Source organism: Danio aesculapii, chromosome 17 (genome assembly GCF_903798145.1).
Source record: "Danio aesculapii chromosome 17, fDanAes4.1, whole genome shotgun sequence".
Lineage (NCBI taxonomy): Eukaryota > Metazoa > Chordata > Actinopteri > Cypriniformes > Danionidae > Danio > Danio aesculapii.
This window is the reverse complement of record NC_079451.1, coordinates 25,902,448-25,930,337: the sequence shown is the minus strand read 5'-3', so window position 1 is coordinate 25,930,337 and position 27,890 is coordinate 25,902,448. Positions and strand designations below refer to the sequence as shown.

The 27,890-nt window shown below is 37.3% G+C and overlaps 1 protein-coding gene across 1 annotated transcript; it reads left to right on the top strand.

Annotated features, from left to right (window-relative positions):
- Positions 1 to 1,529: 1,529 nt before the first annotated feature.
- nrde2 (NRDE-2, necessary for RNA interference, domain containing) lies at positions 1,530 to 26,931 on the top strand. Its single transcript, XM_056477451.1, has 14 exons — positions 1,530 to 1,618; positions 3,658 to 3,775; positions 6,159 to 6,329; positions 6,780 to 6,923; positions 10,991 to 11,459; positions 13,273 to 13,681; positions 15,043 to 15,176; positions 19,319 to 19,442; positions 19,914 to 20,086; positions 21,273 to 21,665; positions 21,812 to 22,740; positions 24,715 to 24,856; positions 24,948 to 25,019; positions 26,636 to 26,931. The coding sequence occupies exons 1-14, from the start codon at positions 1,558 to 1,560 to the stop codon at positions 26,759 to 26,761; spliced, it is 3,465 nt and encodes a 1,154-aa protein (XP_056333426.1). The 5' UTR covers positions 1,530 to 1,557; the 3' UTR covers positions 26,762 to 26,931.
- The last annotated feature ends 959 nt before the right edge of the window (positions 26,932 to 27,890 follow it).

Below are 27,890 nucleotides of genomic sequence, written 5' to 3'. Positions count from 1 at the left end.
GTGTATTTATTGTGTATTTTTATGTTATTATTTTCTGGAGTACGTAATAAACTGCTTTTAATACATTCGAATAATTATATTAACATTTAGTTTGCATAGTTTGAAAACTGTTGTTATTAAATCTCAATAAACTTAACAGTAAATAATTTTCAGTTCAATTTTATAAGTACAACATACACATATACACACTTTAAACAATAACGCGACAAGCAAAAGGCACGTTTATAAAAATGGATTTAATAGTCAAAACCCAAAAAAATTAATTAAATTTTGTATTGATCGGAACGATTTCAATAAATGTAAATATAGAATTAATATATTGAACATTATAATTAATATATTGAATTAATATATTGGATATTTGTCTTTTGATTATATTTTAGGAATATACATTAAACATTTTAAAATCACAAAATTTATGTATTAAAAATAAAGACAAAATGACATACAGTATAATACTTTAATAGGATCGCTGTTACCTAAAACGTTCAAAGAACGCAGTACATCTTGAGGAACTACTTCTCTAAAAGGCACTAGTTTCTTTCCTCGGAATATTACTTATTGCGTCAAGTCCACTGTCTTTGTTGACGCTAGAGAGATTTCGGCTCAGCATGTCAAAGCTTTTATGATTGGCCGGCTGAGACCTGCAATCCGCTCGTGACTGTAACGGCGTCTCTGATTGGTTACGTTAGACCTGCAATGCGTCAAGCCATTGCGCTCGGTGTGTCCCGGATCAAGCAGCACTGGAACCGGCGGGCCAACAAGCCCTTCGGTTGGACAGGACAGGGTTGATTGAATTTCTCTCCCGAGATCAGATGTCATATTATAGACTTACAGTGAGGCTCCTTTACATCAAGAAAGTTAAAGTTTAATTGAGTTTTCCAAGAAAACAATGGCAACTTGTGACGTGCGCACTGTACATTAACTAATCTGAGTAACGTTACACTTGTAGATTAAAAACCCTTCAAACATGATGAAATGAAGGATGCGGCAAAGGATATAAAATACATCTGTTATTTAAGCATCGCATCCATTAGGAAGGGAAACATTGCTAAGTTTATGCAGAAAGCTTTGCAGAACTATTAAAGTTACCATAATGGCTGAACTTTTGCATCTCATTGTATTAATGGGTATAAAATGTCTCATTTAAAAACATTTCCCATCCTCAGAAGTCTCAAGAGTTGATAGTAGCAGTTGGGACGAAAAGCAGATTACAATAATGCGAAAACATGTATAGTTATAGTCGTGCATAAATATATCTAAATATAACTTTATATAAATATAAAGCATGTTTTTAATAATGTTTGAATACTTTTTTTTCAAAACGTATTATTATACTTACTTTATTCTTTTTACAAACGTTATTGTGATGTACTCATCCAATTGTTTTTTATTTATGTAATGACAAAGGAAGTGCTGTATCATTTAACAAACTGGTTCCTAAATGCGAGCTGTTCAAAAGAACCGATTCGCTCTCATCGCCGCATGCTTTCCTGTCAGGTCGCCGGTAGATGACGTCATCGGCTCGCGTCTGTTTTGATGTGTGTTTAAAGCAACATGGCTCTGTTCCCGTCCTTCTCCGGACTGTCAGGCAGCAATAGCTCTGCAGAAAGTAAAGGTAAACGATCTCTGACATGCTCGAAGTCTAGTAGCGTCCAGGAGAGCTTCATACAGGATTCGGGCATGTACACTTGATGATGCTTCAATGAAACGACTGTTTAAACGAAGCCTAGTTTTTGCGCGGATTAGTTCTGGAAGAGCTGCTTGATTTGGTGAAGCAGTGCTGTTACTGCAACTGCAACAGTAATATTGTTATCAGATGCACTTTTACATAAAATTGTAATTCTAATATCACCTGTAGGATCTGTGATTAATAGCGAGTCTGTTAGAGAGTACTGACTGAACTCAGTGACAGTCCTCTTGAATGTAAATAAGTTGAAGCATACAACATTGTGCAACATGTTAACAATAAAACGGTCTTTAATGGATACTGTGTAGACTATATTCTGTAAAAAATGTCCTGTCGTTAAAAATATTTCCCCATCCTCAGACGTCTCAATGATGGCCAGTTTGTTGTCGTTCTTTTGTGTAGAAAAAGTAAAAAAAAAAAAAGTTATTTGAAGTAGTTCGCAACCACCTTCGCAGACAGTGTTGGGCACAATGCATTACAATTAACGCGAGTTACGTGCTAACATTACTTTTCTAAGTAACGAGTAAAGTAACACGTTACTTTTAGAAATGAAGTAATACTATTTGAGTTACTTTTTAACAAATATAATGTGAGTTACTTTTTTGTTTAATGAATTAGCTTATAAAAGAAATAGCTGAACTAAAATAATCATAGTCACGTTGAATCCCACATTCAATGAGAGAATGCAGGAACAGAAACAGAACAGACAGAAACCAAGATGACAGAGCCGTACATTTCTGTGATGGAAGTTTGCTTGTAATTTTGAATGGATCAAAGAAAGGGAAAGGGGGGTTGTGTCAACAGGAGGGGCACAGCTAAGAGGGGAGGAGAACTTAGGTCAATTCTAAGGGCCCACGCATTTTTGGGGTTAGGGAAGGTGTAGGCTATGTAGTGTATTGTTAATTGCAGAGCTTCTGCAAAAAATCCTACAAGTTCTGAAAGAGATCAAGCCTCAGACAGGTCAGAAAAGTAATGCAAAAGTAACTCGTAATGCATTACCTACCATAGATGGTAACTGAGTAATGTAGCTAGTTTTTTTTTTGTGGGGTTGGAGGGATTGGGGGATTGACTAGATTTTGAAGACAGCAAAACTTTTGTGTATATTTACCTACGTTAAATATTCTGGTTCTCAGATGTTTGGCATGCTGTCAGATTATAGTAAGGAAATATGGAATATTTCATTAATAAATTATAAATTTTCAGCCAAACATCTATTTACCTGTACTTCCTGTCCATATACACAAATGTCTATATTTTTGATTTTGGTTTGTACTATTTTGATAATTGTTTTTTATTTAAGCAATAGTTGAAATGATTCTTATAAGCTCCACTGGCAGCTCATAATCTGCACACACAGCAGGAGTTGAAGTGATTCTTACAAGCACTGCTGGCAGCACATATTCTACACACACACACATAAACACACACAAAAACACACACACACACACACACACACACACACACACACACACACACACACACACACACACACACACACACACACACACAATAATAATCTATTCTAAATACAGGACATTTATAGATGAGAGCAATTGATAAGCTAAAAGAAGACACACATACCTACCAATCAATATCAAATGATTGGCAATGGACCGTTTTCACACTACAGAGTTCATTAGAAAAGAACAAACTGCCCTGCATGCAGAACATCTCTGCTGCCATTGGGGGATTTGTGCAGAATATCGGGCAGGTCAGCAATGCATCTGGCTCCTCCCCAGGCTGTCCGGAGAGTAACAGATAGCATCATGCCTCTGTCCTTTTCACTACTTAAGCGAATCATCCCTCTTTAGCAAAGTTTTTTTTTGTATGTGAGTCTCATCATTGGATGCACTCCTCTGAGGTTTCGCTTCATTTTTACAGGATGTCTGTCACAAGTGACTGATTTTATTTCAGTTCTTAAGAAACCAGCAGAGCTAATTTTTTTGACTGAATGTTTCATCTCACAGCTCCAGCGGATCTGGAATGGCTGAGTAATCAGAGCTTCAACACAGAAGATGCTTTGAAGACTCATCAGCGAGCCACAGACAGAGCCCGAGCAGAGACAGAGGAACCGGCAGGCACAAGGTCATCTGATTCTTTGAAGCGCAGTGCAGTGCAGTTACTGGCTCAATAAACTCACTTTATCACCTGTGTGGATCTTGCGTAATTAAAACTTAACTAACAGATTCTAAAAGGTCCACCTGAAGTGTGTGACTATTTAAATTGAGCTGAGAAATGCTAAAATGTATTTAGGGTTAGTTCACACCACTTTCCTATTCCTCATATAAATAAATTCAGTTATTGATTACTCACCCTCATGTTGTTCCAAACCCCTGAGACCTTCATTTATCTTCAGAACAAAACTGAACTTATTTTAGATGAAATCCGAGAGCTCCCTCATCCTTCATGTATAGCAATGGTCCTGAGACACTCAAAACTCAGAAAAGAAACCAAAAACATTTTCAAATCATTCCATGTGACTTTAGCCAGACTTCAGTCAACTATAATCACACAAATGTTTCACTATTAAATGATATTATGAACACAGGGATTAAACTGTACTATCCAGTTTAAATAGTCCTACCTTAGCAGCCCTTTGTGCTTTGGTACCAAAACAAGGACAAGACAAGGACAAAACAAGGACTGATTGTTCCAACACATCTGCAACAAATTGATGTTTGCCGTTACTGGCTTTTAAAAACTATTATGGACTGAGATCTTTATTTTATGTATTGACAAAAGCATGGAATGAGATCCCACAACATCTAAAAACAATACCAAGACTGAGACTTTTGAAAAAATCCCATGTTTGTTATCTGATGGTCAACTATCACTGTAGCCATTGATATGATTGGTGACTGTTTCTACTGTTCTCATGTGTTGATGGATGAGATGCTAACGGTGTGTGTATGTTTTTTTGTTCTGCAGAGCAGGAACTTGCTAAAAACAGCATTCATGCTGAATCAGGCCCGATTATCTTTTAATCTTTTCCTGTTTAATAATTATGAATAAATAAACTGTTGTCATCATGGTTCACTTTTACTATGGGCAATATGGTGCTTTTGTGTTGTACTTTGACTCTAATAGCAAAAAATCAAACAGCCAGTTGTAAGCGTGCACCCTGACCTGATGTGGTGAAAAAAGCAAAGCCAAACAAAGTTCTTGGAGCTTTGTATGAGTACTGTTGGCTGAGAGAGCTCTCGGATTTCATCTAAAATATCTGAATTCATGTTTCAAAGATGAATGAAGGTCTCAGCGGTTTGGAATGACTTGAGGCTGAGTAATTAATAACAGATTTTTAAATTCTGCCTTAGTGTCCCACCAGTGACGATATGCAGCCTCATCGCACTTCTACGAGTGTCATATTGTGTTTTTTACAACAGTTCGACAGCATAATCGTGTGTATAAATAAGAAAATTAAACGTTAAAAAGTTTCAAAATCCTTTTGTATAAGGAACTACTTCCGCCTTTTATTCACATCTGCAGCTGATGTCAGAATAGCAGAACCCGTTGATACTTCACACGTCACTTTAAAGCTAGTGTTTGAATGATGTTCTAGCATAACGTCTAAAGTGATGGCAAAACAGGTGATTTTGATCACATTTTAAGATTATAAGGCTGAACGACATGAAATGCCATCAGTTTACAGAGATTTCCTAGTATTACATTGTTGTAATCTGGAGATTACAATAATTAACCCCAAAAAGCCAAAGCAAAGCAAACAGTTTCTGTGGCATAAATACAGCACCACAAAATACAGAAGAGAGAGATCGTCTTACAATCTCACTTATCTGGTTTATAATTATTTGTTCAGCTGTAATTTGAAACTTGCGTTGGGAAAATACTGTTTTCTCTCCTAAGGACTTATGTGATCTCTGTAGCCATCTTGTGGCGGAACGTCAACCGTCACTTTCTTTGGTCTACTCAGACAGGCTGATGGTGGTTGATCCTCGGAAATGATAAATATTTATAATAGGCACTATCCTTATAAATAAATGGCATAGTTGTAATCTAAACCACTACATTCTCGACTAAAAAAAGCCCCATAAGTACATTATGTTGTCCAACAGCAGCAATATTTGTCAAACTGTAGAGTGTCCTTTGCTTGTCGCTGTATGTGGGTGGAGTAACACACGAGGGTGAAGGGTGAAGAGGTAGTACTAGTGCTGTTATTTGCAGAATATCGCACGGCTATCAGCCAATCAGATTCAAGAACCAGACTGTTTTATGAAATATAATATTTAACCTAAACATACATAGCCATGTATGAATGTCAATTAATATTTTATGGTTTGCCTGTTTTAAATTTAGATTAAACACCCAGTTTTAAAAATATGAGTACAAATACGAATTAAGTGACTAATTATGATATTTTTCAATAAAAAAATTGAGTTGATTCTAATAATGCATACATCTGCAGGGTGTTTGTCAGAGGTAATAGTGAATTTTCTTTTTCATTTTAATGCAGTGAGGAGAAGTGTAAAGAGAGAGGAGACAACCATGGCAGATCGAAAAAGAGAAAGAAAGAAAAGAAGAAAAAACACAAGAAGAAGAGGAGCAGAGATAACTCTGAAAGTAGTGGGTCTGAATCAGACACCATATACCCCAGTGACCTTTTAAAAAAGGAGAACACTGACAGGTGGGTTCAGACAAATTTCCGTATGGTGTTCTTTGATCTTTTTTTTTCCTTTTCATTTTTTTAATTTGCGTCTGGCTTAAAAGGCTTCACACATTAATCTCTTAAAGGGCCAGTTCATCAGGAACTAAAAAGTTGTTACTTTTTCACATTTTGATGACTTTTTTTAGTTAACATTAGAGTCGAAATCTAATGACTAAAGTGATATTATTTTTTGTACACTACAAAAGCAGGATGTGTTTTTTTTATTAATAAACATATCTTATTTAAGTTTTCGGATTAACTTTATTTATTTATTTGGCTATGCATACTATTTTTGTGTAGCTTTTTCATATCCATATTTCTAGTTTAGACATGTTTAACCCTATAGATTCAAATGATTCTCTCTCTCTCTCTCTCTCTCTCTCTCTGTGTTTTGTTTATGTCATTGTCTTTCGTCCACTTTGTCTGCAGAGAGGAAGCTCATGTTCGGGTGAGCGAGACCTTTATGTGGCTGGATGACCTCCAGACCCCCACTGACTCCCCCTTCTGCATCGACAGGAGAGCGGACCGTGCCAACTGGCAATACAAATCCCTCTATAGGGGAGACATAGCCAGGTAACTTTACTCACTATCTGTGTGTGTGTCTGTCTGCCTCACACACAGATGCTCTCCTCTTTCATTGGGTCTGTTTGGCACTCTGAAGGTCAGCCAGTCTCCACAGCAGCAGGTGCCAGACGCTCTACAATGCAGGGGAGCACTGCATCTGTTTGTGTACTACAGAGCTGCAGTGTGTATTGTGCTCCTGTTTCTCTTTCAACAGCTTTTAGATCCTCAGCTTCTGTTTGCAGAGCCCCTTTGAAATCCACATGAAATCATTGGCATCTCAATTCCAGAGGCGTTTTCTGTCCACCCTTTGACCCTCAAATGTTTTTTTTATTACTGTGTAAAAAACATACATTTTAAAGTCCACATGAACTGATAGCTGCGACCGTATTTATTTTTTTCGTATTGTGACGCAGTTCCTAGAGAAACGAAATATTAAATGAGAAAACAGTAGGCGTGGCTTGTTTTTTCTACTGCGAGCTGATTGGATGTAGTAAAGTAGACATTTCATTCAGAAAGATCAGCCAAGGGGGTTTAGAACAGTTATGACAACCTAACAGACTCATCCTGCTCCCTGTTTCTGTTTGTTGTCAAACCTGACAGTTGGAGGGGTGTGGTTAAATGTTAACCACACCCATTACATAAAACATATATGATCTGATAATTTAACTACGTTAAAATAGTTTAAGACGTTTAGCCAGCGGAGAAATTAAAATGATCGTGCCCAACTGAGTCTGGTTTCTCTCAAGGTTTTTTTTCTTGACTTTCGCCAATTAGTGAAGTTTTTTTTCCTTCTCCACTGTCGCCTCTAGCTTCCATGGTTCGGGATCTGTAGAGCTGCGCATCGTTGGATTTGCTCTTCAGTGTTTGGACTATCAGTAGTGATTTTTAAACCACACTGAACTAAGCTAAACTGAACTTAAACTCTACAAACTGAACGACACTGTTTACTATGACTTTTTATGTGAAGCTGCTTTGACACAATCTACATTGTAAAAGCGCTATACAAATAAAGGTGAATTGAAATTGAATTGAATTGAATTAACTGAAAAAAACAGGAGGTGCATTTTCAGATTTCAATTAAAGATTACAAGGGAAGTAATTTTTTTTCCCGTAACGACTTGCACAGATGCATTGCTCACCCCAAGACTAGCAATGTGAGCTAAACTAGCAATGTGACAAAGTCATATGGTTAGGTCTGATTCCATTTGTACTTTACCTTACCAATTATCTGACTTCATAAGATCCTTTCTGTAAACCTTTTTTAATTAAAGGAAAATAATATTTTTATACAAGACAACAATAAACATTACAGTTTCCTTCTTTCTAGTTTTTTGTTTTAACCCAAGTCCCACCCCAAGAATTGAACACCCACAGGCAGCTTAACACAATAATCAGAGTCAAATACAATAATTAAACAGTCTGGAGTCATGCATGTTGTGACAACAGTGATGATGGAAGAAAAAAAAAATGATAATAACAATTACAAATAACAGGGGAAGAAAAATAAATAAATAAAAATTTGCAGGACAAACTAATTTCTGTAAACCTTTTATTCAAAAACACTAAACATGGAGTAGAAACGTCTTGATTGTACATGCAAGTGTCTGTCTATTTGGGACTTCGATGGATTTGCTCTTCAGTGACTTTCAGCAGTGAAAATTAAACCACACTGAACTGAACTAAACTGAACTTCAACTCTGAAAACTGGACTGACAGTTTTAATTTCAATTTACTAGAACTTCTATGTTTCGCATAATCTAATTATTAATCAAAAAGTTAATCAAATTGTAAAAGTGCTATAGAAAAAAAGATGAATTGAATATCAATGTGCACATGTTGGTAGTTATCCCTTTAAACATACTTAAAGGGCACCTATGATGCAAAATCAGCCTTTGGAAGCTGTTTGAACAGAACTTTGTGTAGGTATACTGTGTCCACTGTCATATTGAAGTGATATAAACACAGCAAATCTCTTTTTTAAATTTCCTGACATTAAAATAGGATCCAAATCACAGCCATTTCAAGGCCCATGACAATGTGACGTAGGCTAAGACTATAGAATACACAAGACCTTTGTAATGGCATTTGTGTGAGATTCATTGCAAGGATTTACTTGTATAAACTCCACCACAAATATATCAAATAAACTTACTTGATATCTTTGACTCAGGAACTGAATCCATAATCCATGAGCTGAATCCTGAATCTGCCTCTTCCATGTCTGTCTGTCACTGTGCTGTTTATCTGACATGGCGCAGTAGAAGCCAACATGCATGTGGGCAACAATGGGCAGGGAGAACCAGCTTATTTGCATTAAAGGCACAGGCACAGTACCATTAAAGGTACACTGTCATCTGAAAACTGTCACAGCCTATAATGGACATATTCAGGAGGGTTAAATAAGTGATTTGATGGGTATTTTGAGCTGAACCAAAGACTTATCTTACGTCTAAAATTGGAGTCCTTTAATATTTTTCCATTTAGCTCCATCCTGCATCTATTAAAAACCCTTTAATGTAATTTATACTAAAAAATCGAGGTCACACATTACAATGATGATTCATTAGTTAATGTTAGTTAATGTATTTACTAACATGAACATATTATGAACAATACTTGTTAGGCATGGGACGATAACCGTTTTCAAGGTATACCGCGGTTTGGAAAACTCAAGGTTTTAAAACCATCAAAATTTTCTAAGGTATGTGTAAGATTTTTTATTTATGTTTTTTTATTTATTCGTTTTTAGGACAACAGTGTCTCCAGCAGAAAAGATATCCAAAGATGCCATTTTAAATTGTAAAAAAATCTGTTTTTGAAACAAATGAAGACAGCACAAGTCAATAATTCATTTAGCCTGACGTGTTACTCTTCCAAAATATTTAAATGTTTCTTAATATAAAATATATTGTGTTCAAAGGGGAAAAAGTTTTTGTTTTTACCCAGACATTTAAAAAGAATAAAATTTTAGAGCAGTAATCACAATACTGTGATACCTTGAAGCTGTGATATTTTTATCCAAGGTTATCATACAGTCAGAATCTTATATCGGCCCATGCCTAATACTTGTACAGCATTTATTATTTCTAATTTAACATTTACTAATGCATAATATCAAAATTCATGCGTTACCATTTGTTAATGCACTGTGAGTTAGCATGATCTAACAATAAATGACTGGATTTTCATTAACTAACATGAACAAATACAGTAAAAATGTATTGTTCATTGTTTGTTCATGTTAGTAAATGCATCTTTAGCCACCATATTAAATGGTGTTACCAAAAAAGATATAATTTATCATATGTAATGGTTCTCTTACTCTATTAAAAGAAATTAATTCATACTGAATGCATTGATAATGGCAAAGTAGCTCTGAGGGCTCATTTCATGAATGCAGAGCCAAAGCCTAAAACTTGTCTTGTTGCTTTCCCAATGGCTGATGTTTCCTTTTGGAGATGTAAATCTATTTTACTTTGATGTCAGCATGCAGCTGTTGTGAAATTTCTGCACCCCTGCTCTCCATAAGTGTTGTTCTGGGTCTTATTTACTCCCATGTTCTGGCACTGCAGGCTAAAGTGAAGGGTTTATTAGCTGCTCAGAGGCAACAGATATCGGCCTGGCAGTTCTCCAGCAACTATCAGCTTTAATCTGGTGTCAGAGCTGCCATCTGTAACTTAAGAGACCACAATCAATACTCGCATTCTCTCTGATTGTCCCGATTCCCCCACTGTCACAGAGATGCCCCCATACACTCCTCTAAGGCTCATGTGCGAAGAGTTTGTGTTCGACTCTTTTATGGTGCATCCCAGCACTCTTATCTCAAGAAGGTCAAGCAATGCACCAAAGAGCAGATGAATCTACCATCTCTTTTCTTCAATTTCTCAAGTTATCGCTTCCTCCTTCAGTCACCTGCCAACTCTTGTGTTTACTTTGTCCTTTGTCTGTCAGCAAGCCTAGATAGAATCTGAAGCCTTTCTTCATATTTTCTGCAATGTACTTAAATGGAAAGGCTTATAGATCCTCCACCAATCACTTCTGATATTGTTTTTCATGTCAATTTAATCTTCTTTTAGGTATAAGAGGAAGGGAGGCTCGTGTCTAGGGTTGGACTTGAGAAAGCAGGCTGTGACCTGGACTGATGGAGGATCAGAGAAGAAGCGGGTGGACAAGAAACCAGAGCGCTATTTCTCTTCTTCCACCCGTCAGCTGCTTCAGTTAAGGGGTCTGCCAGCTTTGCCTGTACTCTCTGAAGGCAGCACCCCCAACTCTGATCCCTACATCAAACTTACGGTCTGTGGTGGAGAACAGGGCTCTTCCACCCAGATACTAGAATCATGGGTCAATCCACTGGGCATTTATGATCCTGGAACCACTTTGTGGCTGGAGGGCAAGGGCCAGCCGGAGCTCAGGGGAGATCAACAGGGCACTGAAGCCCAAGAGAGCAACAGCACTCTTCTGAGCACTCGAGTGGAGGAGTTTAACAAGAACCTACGGGAGAATCCTACTGACATCAAGCTGTGGCTGGACTTTGTACACTTTCAGGTAGGCCTACAGAGAAACAAAAATGTACAGGTTTCACTGAGTATGTTTACATAGACACCAGTACTCTGATTGTAATAGTATTATTAGCTTAATCATAATCAAACTAAACAGAAATCGGATTAAGACATGTGGAGTATGCCTATTTTAGTCGGATTATTAAAGTGCAGTACAGACATTTAAACACCTTAAAGGGCCATGAAACCCCCTCTTTCGGTTCAAGTCTATCTCATAATTTTTTTTTAAAAAGCTCCGGCATGGGCATGGAGCTCTGCTGGCCACGTCCGCTTCTCCTTCTGCCTGCAGAACTCCATGCCCATTTCGGAGCAGGGGAAAAATTGGGGAGAGAACAACTGTTGTCAGTTGGCTAACAAAATGAGACACAAACCATGAAGAGACCCATGATTTTATAGTTTACAAAGTTAAAATGCAAAGAAATAAACAGTAATTTAATATCCTGCTATTTGTGATTTCACATACACATCACCACAATTTGTTATATCATTATAAATTTAATCGTGTTTATATGAACTCTATAATTGAGGAGGCTTCTTCTCCTCAATCCCCGGGGCTGAATGCAGACACAGTGTATAGCAGTGCAGCAGGTCTCTTGCACTGTCTATTCCAACCATTAGCCCTGCGGGTAATCTGGAGGATTTAAAAAATAGTTGAACACAGCAGCATGGATATAGGCGATGTGTCTGAATGGTAACAAACTCAACTGATAAAAGTACCCCATTCTCCAATTCTCGTACAGCTATCCTGACAAAAATGCTTGCTGCAATCCGACAGCATTGTGGGGAAAGACATGCAACAAACCCCGTGGATCATGGAAACAAACACATACGACCCGTGCCGTGCGCAGATGCGGTCTCACCCAGTCACTGGGTCTCACAGCGTGGCAGGTCTGCTTTGCCTTCAGAAAGCATGTGTTCTTATAAATAATTAAGAAGCAGGGTGTTCTCATAGGATAAGAAAACTCCGCTATGAATAATAATGAGAAACCGACACATCATCACTCCACTAGCAGATTCGCACTACGTCACCGATTTTGATTCCGCCCCAAAAATTATTTTACACCCAGAAGATGAAATTAGCTGACAGAAGCTCAAAATTATCCAGTTTTCCTCACAATTAAAGCTGACAGATGTTAACATTGTCTTAACTGATGCTCAATACACACAAATCTGTTACAATTTTTAAAAAAAGTACTCCAGGGTGTCTTGAACTTTTAATTGAACTATTACCATTTTGTAGCTGCATTTTGCGACAGGATACACACACAGCAGTTGTGAAAACAAACAAATGAGAATGGCTTTAAGCAGGAGAGCACATTTTTGGTGCGAGTGGAAAACGATGACTAAGTTGAGAATTCTCCAACCTGTCCTTGCTGCATAATCTTATCCTTTACCTCTGAGTTTGTTGCGGGGGCATGGATAAAAAGTTAGTCAATGAAATGGCAGAGTTGACCTGTTGCTTGAGAATTTGAATCTGCCATCGAATGTTTGCACATAGTGTGAGAAATTATGCTGTTGAACTTTAAAAATGAAAAACAAAATCACAAATGGTGCCATGACAAACACAAACTGTTGTTTTGTGAGACACCAAAGGAAATTAGCGTCAAATGGTGATGTGATGATGTTAATCGATCTATGTACTATAACATAGAAACGTGAATGGAAACTTTCAAAAAGCAACTCATGTAAGCACCTTGATCATATTATTGTCTTATTCAGATTAAGGCAAATAATTTGATTACTGATGTTCATGTAAACATAGTCATTGTTTGCATTTCTCTTTCTATGTCTCTGCTTAGGATGAGCTGGCGTTCGGTTCTGGGTCGTTTTCTTCTGCCGGTGACTGTGATGCAGAAATGAGGAAGATGTCTCTTCGTGCTGTGCTGGAGAAGAAGCTCTCCATCATGGACAGAGCAGTGGAAAGTAACCCTTCTGACGTGAACCTGAAATTGGAGAAACTCCGTCTGTGCAAGGAGTTATGGGAGCCTGCTGTCCTGCAGAAGGAGTGGAAAAAGCTAGTGTTCATCCATCCAAACAGTGCACCTTTATGGAGGAAGTATCTGCTCTTCACACAGAGCCATTTCAGCACTTTCTCCGTGTCTAAGGTCAATGGTGTTTTCGGCAAGTGTCTGAGCACGCTCAGTGCAGTCCAGGATGGCAGCATGGTGTCTCACCCTCCACTTCCAGGCACACAGGAAGATCTCTTGGGTACAGTCATATTTTGTTAAATGTATCATTTTAAAGAACGATTCACACCACACGACAGATGCAGACAGGCACTTTGTCAGGTTTTTTCTAATAAGTGTGTCAGTTGGTGTCTGTCAGAGCTTGTTTCTCTGATTGAACATGCTGAATAAGCACCTGTCAGATCGTAGACCGTCTGACAAATGTTGTGTGTTGTAATCTTTTGATTGTCCCAATCTGTCATGCATTGTGAATTTACCTTTACATGATTTTTAATGTCCCCTTGTGTCCTCTGATTATTTTTTGCATTGTCATCGTTTAGATTTGACTCATCTAGATGTGAATTTGCAGTCAAGGGTTATTTTTTTCCTCTCTCTCCCCTCATGTTGCTGTGACAGCAATTGGGTGGAAACTGTAAACTTGTTTTGATTACGTGCATAAATATTTGTAGAGTTAAGCAGCTCATGGACAGTTTGTGCAAGTGTACGTTTAGGCAGCCTGCCCTCTGTTTGTGTGTGTGTGTGTGTGTGTGTGTGTGTGTATGGCAGGGATCGACTGGCAGGCAACAGTAAAAGGTGATGATGTGGTGTTTTTGAAGTGGATTGGCATGCTGTTTGTCAGCTACTTTAGAGGATGTATTGTGTGGGTCTGTTTAGAGAGAGAGACAGACAGTGAGTCGGAACACAAACATCACTGTCCTGGGTTTCCCCTCAATAGGATTCGCCAAAATGAACAGGCGTTAAAATCGCTGTGACCATGCATGCATGTGTGTGATTCTGGGCCAGACCGCTTGCTGTTCTGTGCTCTTTATCACTGGCTTCTCAATTAGCTTAATCAAACAATTACCTCGATAGATTGGGTCAGTGTGCTGCGTGTATCTGGATCAGCTCTCCCAGAGCACACATTTGTTAAACTGAGATGAAATTTACACATGCAGTTATTTTAGCAGAGGTTGGCTAATTATAAGATCTAAAGTGAAATTCTAATGGGTTGTGTGGGGACACATGAGCATAGCAGGGTCTGAAAGGAGTTTAAAAGGGTTACTTTATGCATAAAATTACATCATGTCTTGATGTGCTGTCTCTCATGTTGTTCTAAAACCCTTTTGATGCTTCTTGGCTAAAAATGTCATATCGGTTTGGTAAGGCATGTGGGTGAAAGATTATTTTTGGGTAAATAAGTTCTTAAATCTTTGTGACTCTGTGCTGCCCTCTTGTGCGTAGAGCTGGTGGTGCAGTATTGCACACATTTAAATTGAGTTTAAAGGTCAAATATTAATTTCATTGATATTTGTTATTATTTTATGATCAGATTTCAATCTTTATTTGTTATTATTATATGATCAGATTTCAAGTGTCAGCTGTGTGTTTTCTTTTGTCTGGCAGATATCTTTCTGCTGCAGTGCCATTTCCTGCGTCAGGCAGGTCATACAGAGAAAGCCGTTTGTCTTTTTCAAGCCCTACTGGACTTCACTTTCTTCAAGCCAGACAATGTAAAGAATCTGGCCACCAGACAACAGGTACAGCTCAAATTCAAAAGTATTAAACTATGGCGTTAATGTTGCATTCTTTCATTAATTTTCTTTGAAGCACTGCCACTACAGCCACACAACTTAAAGGGATAGTTCAATGACAATTCTGTCATCATTTACTCACCCCTGACTTGTTCTAATTTCATTTGATTTTTTTTGTCATGTTGAACACAAAAGAAGATATTTTGAAAAATGTTGGAAACCTGTAGCCATTGACTTCTGTCGTACTTGTTTTTCATACTACGGATGTCAGTGGTTACAGGTTTCCAACATTCTTCAGAATATCTTCTTTTGTACTCAACAGAACGAAAAAAAAACAAACTTCAAACTGGTGTGAATTCAATTCAATTCAATTCATCTTTATCTATATAGCACTTTTACAATGTAAATGGTGTCAAAGCAGCTTAACATAGAAATGAGCCAAGGGTGGGTAAATGATGACAGAATGATGACAGAATGTTGGATTTTGGGGATGAATGTCTTTTAATTTGTTTTAATTCTCTTGTCGGTTTATTTTTGAATGTGTCTTATGCCAGCATGGTATGTATAGCCCAAAGAAATGTAAGTTAGGTTACTTAAAACAGTGTAGTCAGTTTTTGGAGTTATCCAAACAACCAATTAAAAAAATGTAGTTCTTACTAGGGCTGCACAATATTGGAAAAATCTGACATTGTGATATTTTATTTTTCTGTGGTAAATATTGCGATTTTGGGATATTGTCATAAGATTACTTGACTATCACCATTTAATCGTTTTCTATGGAGTCTAACAGTATTCAGTACAGAAACTGGATAATCACAGTTAGGGCTGCACAATAGATCGTTTTAGCATCGATATTGCAATGTGTGAATACGCAATTAACATTAACATTGCAGGATCTGTAATGTGGAGTCAGAATTATAGTTGACCAGGTACAATTGTAGAGTTGTTTCAGTTTAACCATGAAAATTAGAAAGTATATTAGTTGTGTGTGTGCGTGTGTGTAAGACCTGTGACTGTGTAAGCATTTGAAATGAGCTTAAAGCAATTAGGCACAAGAAATTATTGCACTTTGTAGCTTTAACAAAAGTTAACATTTATTTAATAATGGTTATAATGAAGACTATGCTATTTTTTTGTTCGTTTCATTATTTAATTTCTGTACCTGAACATTGTTAGACTCCAATTAAATTGTTGCTCTACTGTGTTTATCTATGCTGGCATTTATATTTTCTGCAAATGCACTCCTCTACAAAATCTTCCCATTCAATAATAAGGTATTGATTATTTCAAAATAGAGCAAATCAAGTTATTTGGTGAAATATTGTGATATAAATAGCAGAACTATTCAATTCAGTTCATGTTTATTTATATAGTGCTTATACAATGTGGATTGTGTCAAAGGAGCTTAACAGAAAATATTCTAATGAACATTTTTCCCAATATTGTGCAGCCAATGCAAAAATGCTTTACTTTTACTCAAGTAAAAATGTTGTTTTGTTTTCAACTTTACTTTACTTTTTAAGTTTTTCCTTAAAACAAACAAAACTATTTGTCATTGGGGCAGGTAAAATAATCTTGTTTTCACTTTAAAATGTAGATATTTGGACTAGAAATTACACAATTCTAAGTAAGAAAAACTTTTTTGGCATAAATCGTGTATAAATACAGTAATTAAATACAATTCTGTAGCTCCTCGTCAACTATAATTCAGACTCAACGTTGCATATTGTGCAATGTGACTTGGTTATGCGCACATTACGCCATCGATGCTGAAACGATGTATTGTGCAGCCCTCTTTCTTACTTGTGTTTCTTTCTGTGCAGTGAAATTTTAGATAAACTAAATAAAGATATGTAGTAAAAATATTTTATGTTGGAAAAAAGTGTGTAGAAATCATAACTATATACAGCATGAGGTGTTTGCATATTCACATGAAACTGTGTGTTGCCAGATCTGCTGAAGAGGCATATTCACAAACACTGTTGCTTTCTTTTTTAACAGCAGAAATATCTGTCAACATTCACATTCACATTCTGCAAGATTCAGAGTGGCAGAAATGTTCCTGTTATTACACCAACAAGCTGATTCTTGTTGATTATTAAAACATAATATCTGTGATTAACTGGTTATTATACCCACTCCGCATATTTACCATAGTAAACAATTGTGATCCTCTTTGCATTTCTTCTCCTTGGAAATTAGCAAACATCAATCAGTGAGTGTCATGGTCTGGTGCACATCACTGCTGCTTTAATCACTCAGTCAGCATGCGATTGGCTGACCACCCCTGGCGTCTTTCTGTAATTGGCTGAACAAGTTCTTGGGCACTGCAGTATGAGGTCGTTTTGGCACACTATGTTACTGCAAATTAAACAAGATTTCCCCGTTCAGCTGAGTACACATTTCGCAGCACTTAAATGTGAAAGAGTGTGTTGCTGCTAGTGATTCTGCAAATGGATCTTAAATCAAAAACCTATGAATATCAGTCATTTCATAATTCAGTCATGCAAAACAGCAAAAAGACTTTACATTTAAGCAGATTTTTCTTTATATGCTTGGCTTTAAATATTTGATTTCAAATAGAAAGTCTAAACCTATCATGAAACAACATAATTGTGTAAGACTGATGCAAATGCTGTAGGTGACTCTAGTGTCCTATTTTTTCTGTTCTTTATTTATTTTAATTTATTTTATTTGACTTATGTATTGTTTGTGTGTGTGTTAAAATAGTTTATATAAAAAAAGGAGCGTCTATTAGATTTTTGATATCTAATAGGCAGTGTTGTGCTAGTTACTGAAAAAAAGTAACTAGTTACAGTTACTAGTTACTTCATTCAAAAAGTAACTCGATTACTTTATCGATTACTTGCACAAAAAAGCAATGCATTACTGTTAAGAGTAATTTCTGAGTTACTTTTCCAAAGAACATTTTTAATTCTCCCATAATTGTTTTTATAACGTTCCTTCAGTGCTGCATGGAGAATACACTGTTGACCAGCTGCACAGTTTTAATTATTTTCATTCTCACAACAAAAACTCTTTTTTTAAACACTAATTTATTTAAGTAAAAACTAAAGTTGTTTCAGCATCATAAAGGTTGTTGTATTGAACCCTTAAACATGTTCCTTCACAGCTTGAGTATGAAAACTAGCAACAACTATGCAACAAACAAAACCTTTATTAAATAAATAAATGAAAGTAATTGAATTATCATTCAGAAGCAATTTGGTGAAACTCGGCACCAAAAGAACTGCTATTGTAGACGACCATGAATTTTATGCACTTTAAACAAAACAAAAACATAACAGCTGCTCAAAAATGAGAAATTTTTTAAACTAACCACAAATTAAACATAGTATGTCATCAACTTATGGAAATTAAGCTGTGTGTATTCAAAGTGCAAAATCTGCTGTTGTATAACAGCTATAAAATATGTAAAACAATTTAAAAAATAAATCACAGCATTTATTCTGAGCAATACGACACTATACATTTTAAATAAAGTGTTGTGAAATATAACAGAAATGTGTCGCTGTGTCTACTAAACTAATCGATCGCTTCTGTTATACAGATAACAAATGTGTGCTGATTTATTTTAAACAACAAACGTAGTAGTATTAGTAATAGTAATTAATAATAGTAACGTTAATAGTCTCTCGGTCTCTCTCGAACGCACACTTGGTCTACCTCGCGCGCATTCGGTCTCTCTCACGAGCACACTTGGTGTACCTCGCATAAATTCGGTCTCTGCTTTCGCTTGCCTTTTGTCCAGTCTGACGCCTCATACAACACGCGTCTTCTTTACTGTGGTTGTTTGGCCTCCACCAATCCCACAATCCGGCGCCGCTGTAAACAGAAAGATGTAGGCTAGACTGCAGCCAAAATTAATTAACTTTCCAAGTAATAGACTAACGAGTTAGTATATTTAAAAAGTAATGGGTTACAGTATTAGATACTGTCAAAAGTAATGTCGTTACAGTAACGCATTACTAGTAGTGCGTTTTTGCCCAACACTGCTAGTAGGTATGAAAGGACAAATTATGAAAATCCATCAAAATTCCTGGGAACATTAATCCATTATTTGGTTTTATTTGTTGATGTAACTACATTTATTTATGTACCATCTTGATATTTCCTTGTGTGTCCAGGTGGATTTTTTTGAGCCATTTTGGGACAGTGGAGAGCCCAGGATTGGGGAGCGGGGGGCTCGTGGATGGAAGGCTTGGATGCTTCAGCAGGAGAAAGGAGGATGGGTAATTCCGCCTGAGCCAGGTGTGCAAACCAAACACACACTCACACAAATGGAGATCATTGCCAATACACACTGGTATTCAATCATTCATTTTCCTTTAGCTTAGTCCCTTATTCATCAGGGGTCGCCACAGCAGAATGAACTGCCAACTTATCCAGCATATGTCTTACACAGTGGGGGAAACCGGAACACCCAGAAGAAATCCACGCCAACATGTGGAGAATATGCAAACTCCACACAGCTGAGCCAGTGACTTTCTTGCTGTGAGGTGACAGTGCTAACCACTGAGCCACCGTATTGCCCACCTTATTGGTATTACATATAGATGAGTTGATGGTATTTCTGACAATTTTACATGGACTTGGGTAATAGGGAATCCTTGTCACACAAAGAACTGAAGTTCAATTACAGACATCAGAAAGTTCTGTCCAAGTCAAGGGTTTTTAATCAATTCTGAGAGCTAACTATACAGTGAACTCTGTGGTCTGCAGATGATGAGGAGGAGGAAGAGCAGGAGGACTCTGAGATCAAAGACAAAACTTGGCCCAAGTGGAAGATCTGGTTAGATGTGGAGGCATCCCGAGAGGCAAACCAATGGCTGCCGTGGAGACCAGATAAAACCAAGGGCCAATCAGAAGAGGACTGCGAGGACCCAGACAGACAGGTGCTATATTTATTGACAAACTTAGAAGTAGGCCCAATAAAATTTTATATGTATTTTAGATGATACTTTTTTATTATGAAAATGAATATTTAACAAGATCTGTAACACTTATTTTTATTATAGTTTAAATCATAGTCAAATTAGCCAGAGATAAATGTCCAGTTATGATTAATGGCACAATATTATGAAAATTAAGATTAAATTAGGTTACAATTTTCAGAAACTAAAACAACGATATATGTTTTGCTGACATTATCCCAAATGTTTCAAGGAATGTTCTAATCTAGAGAATCAAGCAATTTAAACTTGTTGTGCATTGTCCTGTGTTGCCATGCTTATGTCTTCACGCACCATCACTTTTTTGGTTAAATAGAAAACAGGAAACAACAAAGATACTTTAATATGTTTATTTGTTTTTATTTGACTGCACAGACCAGCATTATAACAGAACATTAAAATGTATTTAGCATGATAAACCAGAAGAGCTGGAAGTTTGCCGCGTGTTGAGGTCTTTTCTTGTTTCAATGATCAGCCAAGTCTGAGGGTTTGGATTTCAGAAGAGTTCTTTATTGTCAACAACAAAGGAGATTTTTCAGGAGACCCCCAGCAGCATCTCTGCCTGTAGATTCTGCCTCTCTGATGCCCTAGCCTGCTCATGTCCTCTTTTGCAGCTGTTTTACATTGTTTCATATTTATCACACAGGATCCTGAACAACCCCCAAAATATACCCTTCTACAATTTATGTCTTGTCCATACATACTTAACCCTTTCAGCAGGTGTTGCCCCTTTTTTATGCATTTCTTGTGACATAATAGTTGTTTATTCAAGCCATCTCTCCTCTCCAACTCTACATAACTCCTTTTATACACATACAATTTGGTTATATAGGTTAACTTCATACTTTAAAGAGTAAAAAATCCACTTCTCACATCATGCTCAACGTTCATCAGCAATTGCTTCTGTGCTTGACAACTTTTATCCTTGCTCTGCTTCATACTACCATAATAAGTTTAAATAATTTAGCTCATCCATAAAGGTGAATCCCATAGGATGTAATAAAAATTACATTTCCTATGATTCCACTTGTGGCGTCATTAAACTACATCTTTGTTTGTCATGGATTTTGGCCCCCTAGTGGCCAAAATGATGTGCTGTGCTTTTAAATCTTTTTCTGTCTTCATGCAGGTCTTATTCGATGATATTGGCCCGTCCATGATTCGTGTGGACAGAGCAGATCTCCAGGCGCAGTTGATTCTGGCGTTCCTGCAGTTCCTCGGTCTCCCCGTAGCTTCAACCAAGTTCCAAACAGCATCTTCCTCTAGCGTTCTGCTGGACGATCTCACTTTCCTTGAAGAGGGCCCTGATCTGGAGCGACCTCTGACATCTTATGACCTCCCAGTGACTGGGATCTGTGCTGTGGGTCACATGACATGTCTGAGTGGATGCAGGAACAAAGCAGGGCTGTGTAAAGCTGGAGAGGAGTTTCTTTGCAATGTTTTACATCAAACTCTCCGGCTCGTCTCTGCACAGGATCAAGCTGCTATTACTCTTTGCTGGCTGCAGTATGAGAAACTCAAGGTAGCTTTATGGCTGTTAATCACTTAATATTTCTATGTACAGTACTCACTGTATATTACAAATAAATGATTAGTATAAATTATTTATTAATTTTATTTTACAGCACTGATTCAAGTTTAACCTACTTCATCATTTCTCTATTTTAGGTGCTGAGGTGTTTACGCAGTGGAAATAAAAGACAAATGAAGTCTCAGGGGAAGCGTAGTAAACGTCTTGCAAAAAGGCTGCTAAAAGAGCCAGAGAACAGGGGCAGTCTGGCACTTTGGAGAGAGTATGCCCATCTGGAGTGGCTTCTAGGAAATCTGGAAGAGGCTCGAAAAGTTTTTGACACTGCCTTGAGTATGGGTATTTCTAGGGGTCTAAATGACCATGTTCTCTGCAAGCTCTGCTTTCTTTACGCACAGCTAGAGGTAGAACAGGCTTTAAGCAGTAATACAGTTTCCACATTTTCCAAAGCTGTCTACATTCTGACTAAATTAGCAGAAGGTTCTGCCTACACTCCTTTCTCTGGCCAGATCAACCCAGTGGTCATATTGAAGGCCAGAAAGGCATATGAGCAGGCCCTATTGAGTATTTTACCTGAGCAGAACACAGACAGCAATGCTGGAGCTCCAAAGAAACACAATAGGACGTCCAGTCTAATTGGATGTTTTGGACTTTTTCAGTACCTGACAATGGGGATCGATGCAGCACATGCTGTGTACAGTCAGGCCATCCAAAAACTGATTCCCAGCCATTTGAATTCAGAAGCAGCAGATGGATCTCGGAGATCTAAGGTCTTTGCGGACTGTGAGGCTGTTGTTGTTCAGCATGTAGCACTGCTGCGCCATCACACTAACACTAATGCGTTCCCCCTATCCCGACTGAGATTGGCACTTACAGATGCGCTCTCCTTACTGCCCTCCAGTGCCTCATTATGGCATCTCTACCTGCAAACAGAGAACCACTACCACAGCGCAGGCCGAACTCGCAGGTTCTTTCACAGCGTGGCAAAGAAAACGGACAGTGTTGTGCCGTATCTCTTCGCCATCACTGCAGAACAACGTCTTAAACAGTTGCTGGACTCTGTGCAAAGGTGAGAAAGAAAAGAGTGCTGCATAATCTGTTTTTCTTCTATTTCCATTTAGGTTTATTTCTATTTTTATTGTGTAATTATTGTTCCTTTTTTATTTAGATCAGATTTTTGTGTTTTGTATACATAACAGTTCCAGGAACAGTAAATCTAGCACATTGCAGCTAATGTGTTTCCAAATGTAACATAAGTGTGTTGTATTCTCAGCTCTTCAACAAGGGCCACATTATTTTTTTCCTACTATCTGCAATCTCATCCCTTCACGGAGGAAGAACAGTTGGCAGAGATTTTTGCGAAGCTGATTACTTAAATTTAGTTGTTTTTTTAAAGCTAGCTACCAAACAAATATCTGGTTTAATTCCTGTCCAAATGGCAATGAAGTTAGGTAAATCCACAAAAGCTTAATATGGTTTCTGCCTTTTCGTCCACATGATACTGGTGTTGTCAGTTCCCAAAACAAACATTTTGAATAACACGTTACAGAGCAGAAAAATCTCAAAATGGCCCCCGTTGTGTAGGCGACAGATTTTTTTTTTATTGGAACGTTTAACAAGAGTAAAAATATATACAGAAAGGGTATAAATCCTATAACAACAAAAAATAGACAATAAAACAAAGCAAAACAATAATATAAACAAAAAATAATGCCAGGGGTTATAAATTACAATAGAACATTTTAAATCTATCTCAAAGCATGATCACAGTGATGTATTAAAGGTAAAATAGAACACAGTCAGCTGGGTATTATAGAAAAGAGACAATACTGTAAGATTCACATTGTGTTATTGATTTTAAAGCTTTAACATTTCTGGGGGTAAAGATTGTATCCAAGTAATATTTCAAATCTTTACAAAAAATAGGAGAAACTGGGGCTTTACAGACAAAAAATTTGCATTTGTGTATAAAAATTTGCTAGTAAAATAAATACATTTATTTAGAAATATTTATTTTTTACTTTATAGACTTAAGTGTAGACGACAGATAGGCAAAACCCCCTATTTTTGGATGACATCAAAGTACGACACGACCAGAATGAGGACGAACCCTGCACAACAACCGCTAACAACAACAATGGTGGATTACAGAGCTGCTGCTAAGTTTATTAGCACCATTAAAACAAAACCTGATAATGTTGGACCAACTGAACGACCAGCGGAGATGCATTAGCAGTTACACATGTCAGATATTTTGAAACCATCACCATGTTCTGTTTATGTCCGTACTCAACATGCTGAAGAAAAAAAAGTGCTTTACTGCATTCCTCTGAGATTTCAGTATATCCTGCAGCTCTGTCTTTGTTTACAGTGCCACATGTAGGTGTGGCATACATATTACACTGTTTCCATGTGGACACAGACATATCATGAAACCAAACATGTATGGATGCTAAATATTTAAAATCCACAAAAGAAAATAAACAATAGGGTAAATGCAGAAGTATGCAGAAGGACTTTTAATTTGTCAGTAACCTGGGTCAAATGCTTACGGTGAACTATACAGTGTTACAAAATCGGCGCGTTTAAGGTCTGTTTTTTTTTTTTTTTTTAAATCAACGATTTTCACTCCCTGATTGATATCCGATATAAAGTGGGTCTCAGAATGTACAAGAAGCACTTCATTTAATTACATTTTTCCTGCCCATGTGTTTAAAATATGAACATTTATTTTACTCCAGTATTTTCAATGGAGTTTCTGCCCTTACCTGCTGATCCTGACGGGCATGTCCATGTAAATGGCTTTCCATCTCGTTTTACGCTTAAACAACTAAATGAATGCTGAGGTCTATTTAACTGATTGTATTTAAATTACATAACAACATCAATGCTGTAAAAGGAACTGTATAAAAGGAAAAAAAGTCACATTAACCGTTCACCAGAAGTTTATTAGTATGGGAAAAAAACAATAGCTGTGCATGTACCCTATTGTTGCTATGTGGACAAAGACCTATAACAAAGTGCAATGTCATCTCTTTCAAAGGTCTCGTCTTCCTGGTGAAGCTCTTCCCACCCTGCCAGTGAATGGTCTTAGCAATCGTATCCGCTGTCTGTTTGAAAGCGCTACTGGGACAGAACACGGAGCCCACTGTCCTCTGCTGTGGAGAATGTATCTGAACTTCATGGTAAACTTGTAAACAGTACACTTTAGAAGTGTTTATTAATCTCAAGCCATAAACATGTATGTTGAGCTTATTCTCAATGTGTTTTTCGCAGGTCTGTGATGGGAATGCAGACAGAGGCAGTGGAATCTTTTACAAGGCTTTACAGGAAGTGCCCTGGGTAAAGGTGAGGTTCCCAATGCTAGTATGTATATGTACTAGCTACTTTGTTCGGTACATCTTGCCAGTACCAGGTTGGACCCATTTGTCCCTCTAGAACTGCCTTTATTATTAAGGCTACTCAGTATTTCAAAGTTATTGAAATATCACAAATGCGCACACGATGGTTTGTGATTAGTGAGTGAATGAAGGACCTTTATGTAAATTCTGAACTTATTAACCTACAGTCAACTCCTCGGTCCCTTAGATCATCAAATTAAATTTGACTACAAATTCCTACAAAGTCACGACTTAAACTGAAAGGTGATAGAGCCTTTGCAGTCGCTGCTCCACGTTTGTGGAACCAGTTGCCACCTGACATTATGTGTTCTTCTTCTCTCTCTATTTTTAAGTCCAGACTTAAGACACATTTTTATTCTATAGCGTTCCCTGGCTTTTAATCTTTATTGTGCATTGTTGGTGTCATACTATTATTCTTATTATTACTTTTAGTGTTATTTTACGGTTTTTGAATGTGTGCTATGGTTTTGTTCAGCACTTTAGTCAGTGCCAAACTGAAGTTAAATGTGCTTTATAAATAAACTTTACTTACTTACTGTTTAAAGGTAGATTATCTTTGTGTGCCTGCCACTAGCAAACCTTCTGAAAGGCCTTTCAGTAACAGTAATAATAGCACATGTCTGTTGACTTTCAGGAGTTATAGTGATGCTTTTGTTTCCCTGATGTAAATGAGCGATATCACGCTCATAGCAGTGCGAAATGGCTGTATATCGGCACTGGTGGGAGGTGTGCGTTAGTGTCCCACCAGTGACGATATACAGCAACATCACACTGCTATGAGCGTGATGTCGACATGAGGAGCTTTATTAGATTAGGATCTGGTGACTGTGCAGGTCATTTGAGGTTAATGAACTCACAGTCATGTTCAAGAAACCAGTTTGAGATGATTTAAGCTCTGCGACTTTTTCGTGTTATCCTGTTGTCAGCATAACATGAGTGTGCTGTGGTCATCAAAGGAATGAGACATGGTCAGCAACATTAATCAGACAGAATGTGCCATTTAAATGTTGCTTATTATTTTGTGTATTCATATTTATATTTATGTATTACATATTTATGTCATATTTGGACTTCTGCAGATTTTGGATATAACCAATAGTTTTTTTGTTACAAAGAGTTACTCGTCTTTCTATCAGCTCCAAACCACTAATTCTCTAGTCATTCTCTTCTGACTTCTGGGCATTTTCACTCACAAAGCTGCCACTCACTGGATGTTTTTACTAACGCTGTTCTGTAAATTCTAGAGATTGCAGCGTTTGTAAATACCAGTAGATCAACAGTTTCTGAAAAGGTTAAGCCAACCTGTTTGCCACTGACAATTATAGCATATTCAAAGCCACTTAAGTTTAAGTTTAAGCAGATCCCCTTGACCATGTCTACATGCTGAAATTCATTAAGATGCTGCCATTGATCAGATATTTGCATGAATGAGCTGTTGAACAAGTGTAACCAATAGAGTGACTGGTGAGTGTGTATGTGTTACTGTTACAATGGCTGCCAGATAAACACTTCATACTCCTAATGTGCATGTTTTCAAATAAGTGAGTTTGTGTGTGTTTGCAGGGCTTGTACATGGATGCAGTGCAGCTGTTTCCTGAACGTGTGCAGGAGTTTTTAGACCTCATGACTGAGAAGGAGTTGCGTCTGAGAATGCCCATGGAGGAGGTGGACATCCTGCTGGAGGAGTAGCCATCAAAACCCTTCTCGTAAATACACTAGCATCAACAACCGCTGTTCACTAGCCAACAGAAACAGAATCTCACTCAACAAACAGTAAAAAAAATCCAGATTTTATTTATTTATGCATTGCTAAATGTATTTTTCTATAATTTTGAGATTAAATAGTATGTTTGATTTAATCATTATGTTGCCTGTCTTGTTTGTGAGAGTTTATAATGGTTTGTTTGTAGTTTAGTTTACTGAATGACCTGACTGGTTAGACATTTGGAACAATGTAAGATGATAGTTAAGCCAGTTATGATACTTCTGCCAACATTTACTCACCCTTGACTTGTTCCAAACCCATTTGAGGTTTTTTTAAGCAAGTTAAACGAAGATGTTGAAAGAAGATATTTTGAAGAATGCTTGAAACCTGTAACTATTGACTTAGGGTATCTTCTTTTGTGTTCATCAGAGGGAAACAACTCAAACTGGTTTGGAACAAGTCAAGGATGAGTGAATGGTGACAGAATATTTAGTTTTGGGTGAACTATCCTTTTAAACCCAGCTGTAATCGTAATACTTTTTGGCCAGCAGAGGGCATCAATGTTGTTAAGGATTTGACCCACAAATTTAAAACAGCAGATTAGGATTAGTTTTAAACACCACGAGGTGGTTGCAGTGCTTTAAACTGGACCTTAGACTCTTTGTCTCCTCAATTCTATTACCTTATAAGTAAATAAACCAATAAATCTGTGAGAAAATGAATGACCAAACTCTGACAAGGTGAATTTCCCTACAGCCTTTGTCTCTGTATTGCTTGGGTTTGTTATAAATCTCAAAAATATTTGATAGGAAATTATATCTTAAAGAGACAGTTCACCCAAAACTGAACATTGTCACCATTTACCCATCCTTAACTTCTTCCAAACATAAAAGGTGATATTTTGAAGAGGGCTGTCACCTGTATTTGTTCTTCCAACAATGTCAATCAATGGATACAAGTTTTAGGCTTTCTTCTAAAGATCTTCTGTTGTGTTCAACGGAATAAAGACGTTTATAAAGTTTTAGAAACACCTAGGGATGATGAGTAATTGGTGTGTACATTTTCATGTTCGGGTGAACTATCACTTTCACCCAACACCACCTCTGACTCAAG

Bases quoted from the DNA above. Each gene is read 5' to 3' on its own strand.
- nrde2 (XM_056477451.1), top strand. From the start codon at position 1,558: ATGGCTCTGTTCCCGTCCTTCTCCGGACTGTCAGGCAGCAATAGCTCT. The intron at 22,741-24,714 runs GTGAGAAAGAAA...TCTCTTTCAAAG, and splicing joins TTGCTGGACTCTGTGCAAAG to GTCTCGTCTTCCTGGTGAAG. The intron at 25,020-26,635 runs GTGAGGTTCCCA...GTGTGTTTGCAG, and splicing joins AGGAAGTGCCCTGGGTAAAG to GGCTTGTACATGGATGCAGT.